Source organism: Pundamilia nyererei, unplaced genomic scaffold (assembly GCF_000239375.1).
Source record: "Pundamilia nyererei isolate P.nyererei 1_Seehausen unplaced genomic scaffold, PunNye1.0 scaffold00364, whole genome shotgun sequence".
Lineage (NCBI taxonomy): Eukaryota > Metazoa > Chordata > Actinopteri > Cichliformes > Cichlidae > Pundamilia > Pundamilia nyererei.
Window position 1 is genome coordinate 438,858 of NW_005187765.1, and position 4,725 is coordinate 443,582.

Genomic DNA, 4,725 nt, shown 5'->3' on the forward strand with positions numbered 1-4,725 from the left:
TATTAATGAGTGACTTATGTATGTATGTATATGTATATATTATACTATTCTTAGTTAGTGTATTGTCTGTCTTGTCTTAATGTTGGTTTAAAATGGAGCACTGTAACAAAAAAAATAATTTCCCCAGGGATCAATAAAGTATTCTGATTCTGATTCTGATTGTTTCTCCCTGCAAGTTGTGAAATGAGGATTAGAAATTCATCTTTATGGGGAAAAGCATGTTTAAAATTACTTAGGAACAATTATGAATTGGTTAAACAACAATAAAAATTGACTTTAAGTTCTGTGGGGGTCTCTACAAACATCAAAAAAGTAATTGCCATGCATGTGTTGTTTTGTTTAGAGTTCGCGAATCGAAACGTGAATGCATCCTTAAAGCTTTGATTATATACCTGAATGAGAACCCTCAAAATCTCATCTAAGAGTACATGGTACGTTTATTTTTAAAGGGATATTCCACCCCTCAGTAAAATTTTGACTGTCATAATTCCCAGAGTTTTGTAAGTTGAAAAATTTATTTTCTAAACAAGCCCAGGCATTCTCCTGATCTGGCAGCAATCAGTTTTCTTTAAATTAGCTTACAACAATAAAGTGCAAGGGAACTACTAGGATTTTATTTCCATTCACTTACATTGTTTTATGGCTAAACTAAAGAAAATAACCCTGTACAGCAGAATATTAATAATAATATTAATAATAATATTATTAATATTGTTATTATTATTAACAATAATATTAATAATAATAATATTATTATTAATATTATAAATTTGGCACCGATCCATCTGAGTGAGGTGTAAATCAACTGTTCAGTCAGTGTAAAGGGGAAAATATTCACCACCTGTTGTGTAGCAGGTAGCATCCAGCTGCTGCTGGACTCCAACCCTTCATCTTACAGCCATTTTATTGTTTTTGTCGTCCTTTCCGTTACAACTCACACAACTATTGGAAATGCCTCCTCCTTGGCCAACTTGGTTATTTACTCCAAAGTCACATTTTATCTCAAGAGGGGTTGAGACTTCCTGTTTGCCTGGGGAATGTTAGCAAGAAAAATGTGCTCATAGGGTGTTTCGTTAGCGTTGTGTGGCCATACACCACAGATGGTAGGGGCACCCACAAGTGTCCATTTCTTAGTTTTGTTTTTGTCATTCGATACGTGTGCGGTCTGGAACTCTCTCGACCGTGTGAACCGGCCTTAACGGTGTGCACCGCTGCATGCTCCTTCTGCCCTCTCTCCATGTTTCATTTCTCTTTTTCTTGGTCTTTATTTGGTGATAGTCTTAAATCCACACTTTTCTTTGGTCTGTTCTCCTCAGTCTCATTCAGGGATCTGTGTAATCAGGGTAGTTTGGACCATTTATCTAAAATGGAGTGAATAGACAGATGATGCGATGACCAAAATACAACGGATTTAAAATATTTCTGTCCTTTTTAGGATTTCAACATGATGGAAGCTGAAGAGCTCGAGAGGATGGATTTTTGGTGTTTATAAAATAATCCACAAAAGAGCACAGCCTGATGACTCCCTTGAAGATGTTGGCGAGCAGGTGTGCACTTTTGCCTGGGCTAATTTACTGGCTCAATCCGAGTTACCCAAAGCCACTTCGCTACACATTTGAGTTCTTCCAGAAGGTGCTCATGGGACTGGAAGACAAATAACGGTCTAACAAAATACAAGTGCTGAAGAAAAAACTCTGCCATTTTTCTTTTGATTGTGGAAAAGAAAACATAACTGGGGACAAAATGACCCAGATTGATTTTTTTTTTCACTTTAACATTTTCTGCAGTTTGAGTTGCTGTGGTGATTCTGCAGACAGAAAGTGAAATGAAGCAGAGTGTTTTGATCGAAACATAGGGTGTGTGACGTGCAGCGGAAACATATATATATATAACCATGATGGCACAAGACAGATGCCAATTATCAGCGCCGAAGAAGCACCTGAGAAGACATCGCGAAGGCTTCCTGGCCATCCAGTGTAGATGTCAGTGAAACTGTTGGGAAGACAACGTGAACATTTTACTTGTACTGTATAATCTGCAGATTCTGACAGAAATCTGCAGCTATCCTTTGAAGCACCGCTCCTCTAAAACAGCAATAAGGATAATTATTAGGTTATTTACATTATTATGTAAATAACAAAATAACTTAAAGCAAAAATTGGGGAAAGTAAAGTCCAAAGTCTTTATATTAAATTTTTATATTATAAAATTCAGAAAAGAATGGAATTTAATATTCCCCAATCCCTGCACAAAGAATACACCAATATTGTCCACAAAGGTCATCTAGGCATTGAAGCAACTAAATGCAGAGCTAGAGGTTTCATCTTTTGGCTGGCAATGTCAAAAGACTTTAATATCACCAACCATTCCCATGTTATTATGGTGTATCCATATAAATGATCCATTTTCTGTAAATTCTCTGAATGTCACACATGCCGCCCAGCTGAAGACACTGCAGCTGGAGTCGAGTGTTTTGATGATGCATGAAGCTATAAATTTTTAGACACAAGTTGTAATGGCCGCCATCTTCTTTGTGAGTATTTATTAGATGGCCGCTTGCGGGGGAAAGCATGTTTCAGTCTAAGGTTTATTTTGACGGCTCTTTTTTGCTTCTCATCCGTAAACTCTCTCCGTACTCTTTCATGTGATTCTTCCATAGGTGATAAAAGACAAAAAAATAAATATTGCTGTAAACGGTGTATATTGCAACACCACGAAACAAATGATAGCCCATAATATAAAAGACAGATATCGTCATTCGATATACATTTCATCATGTTGCACAGCCATAGATTTAACTGAGATATTTTTCTCACCTCCTGTGTTGAAGTCATTGTTTCCTCTGTAGTGGCTGAGCTGAGTCCAAATGGCTGAAACTGTTCCTCTGCTGCTCCACCAGACTCTTCTCCTCCTGTTACTCAGCTGGGACACAAAAGTATAGATATGTATTTTATCCCTGGCAAGAAGAAGCAGAGCAAATAAACATTACTACACTCAATTCAATTCAATTCAATTCAATTTTATTTATATAGCGCCAAATCACAACATAAGTCGCCTCAAGGCGCTTCATAACTCAGTGACAACAATAGTTATGAAGCTTCAAGGTGAAACCCCAGAAGCAAAAAGAAAGTCATCAGCTGCCTACAAGAACTTGAAAAAGCCACTGAGCTCCCTGCATACCACCACCTTTACCCGGTGGATGCTGCACCCTGTATATATGAACTTCCATAGACACACAAAGAAGGAGTCCCACTCAGGCTCATTGGTAGCAGCATAAACTCAGCCACCAACAACATTTCCAAGCACCTCATCACCATCCTAGCTCCCCTTGTGGGGAACACACCCCATCACATCAAAAACTCTGCTGACTTCACCAACAAGGTCCACAAACTTACACTTGATCCAGATGAAACCAGAGTGTCCTTTGATGTGGTCTCACTTTTCACTTGTACACCTCCAACCGAGGCAGTGGACACTGTCAGGAAACAACTACAACAAGACAGCTCCTTAAAACCAGAACCAGCTTCACCCTGATCAGGTCTGCACACTGTTAGACCTCTGCCTTACCACCACATATTTTAAATACAACGAGGGTTTCTACAGACACAAACATGGATGTGCTGTGAGCTCCCCAGTGTGTCCCATTGTAGCCAAACTTTACATGGAGGAAGCACCGAGCCACATGATAGAGTGAAACAGGGTCTCACAATAGTTTCACTCAGGACCTGCTGATAATGACACACACATTTGCTCTTTTGATAAATCAATGGTCAACAGTGGGTTGATGACCCTTTCAGGGTACAACCCCCACGAGGGTTTAAATACCTGGGAGTCCACAATGCAAGAACTCCAGCAACACTTAAGGGAAGATGAACAACTTTAATAATTGACCAACGCGTTTCGGCTTGTGGCCTTCATCAAGGTCATAGTAAAACATTGTAGAAAATTGCTTAAATCAATCAAACCAATCGAAACTTCATAGATAGATCAACTGACATATAACAGGTAGGTATTGGTTAATTGGGGGCGGGCCCCACACTTTGGAAAGCTCTGGGTTAAGTCACGCTTAAGTAAATACTGGACTAGATCATTAATGATGATGACAGGGGGGAGGAGACATTATCCCCACCTGTCTCAAAATAACACGTGTGAAATACATAAGAAGAATACTATGAATATATACAAAAAAGGGACAAAAGGGCAGTATTTAATAATGAAAGGAGGTTGGTCCAGCAGTTGAATTAAAAAACAAGAGGACATCGTCACACGGGAACAGATTTGTTAAAAGGTCCTAATTTATGTCTCTAAAATGTAAAATCTCTAAAATGTAGACTTAAGACAAGCTGTCGAGAATCCTACTCCTTCTTTGGCTGAAAAAATGAATAAAATTAATTAAATAAACATTACCCATAAACATGCCATCTAGCATTACCCATGCGAGAATAATGTAACTGATAAAATTAGAATAAAAACAAAAATAAAAAAGGCTCAGTTCAGAAAAACTCAGACCTGTGGGGTGCAGACTCTTAAAGCGGAATATCCAAAATGCTTCTCTTTGTTTCCCGGATAAAATTAATATTACCACCATTTTGGTTTAGTTTAATGGCTTCAATGCCTAGAAAAAAATAATGGCAAAATAAAATGCACGCAGGAATGAATTTTCTTCACTCAAAATAAATTTCTCCTCAAAATGCAAAACTTGCACCAGCAAACTTTTTTTTTTTT

General features: G+C 38.1%; 1 protein-coding gene across 2 annotated transcripts in view; it reads right to left on the reverse strand.

The window, feature by feature from the left end:
- The window catches only part of LOC102216009 (zinc finger protein 99-like), a 14,112-nt gene extending 11,171 nt beyond the window's left edge, over positions 1–2,941 (reverse strand). Inside the window, exon 1 of one of the 2 annotated variants that reach the window (XM_005752525.1) lies at positions 2,817–2,941. In XM_005752525.1, coding sequence (XP_005752582.1) covers positions 2,817–2,834 — 18 coding nt within the window. In that variant the 5' untranslated portion in view covers positions 2,835–2,941. Of the gene's footprint in view, positions 1–1,939; positions 1,965–2,816 lie in introns of those variants that run through there. The other variant, XM_013915794.1, reaches the window with a different exon arrangement.
- Positions 2,942–4,725: the final 1,784 nt, after the last annotated feature.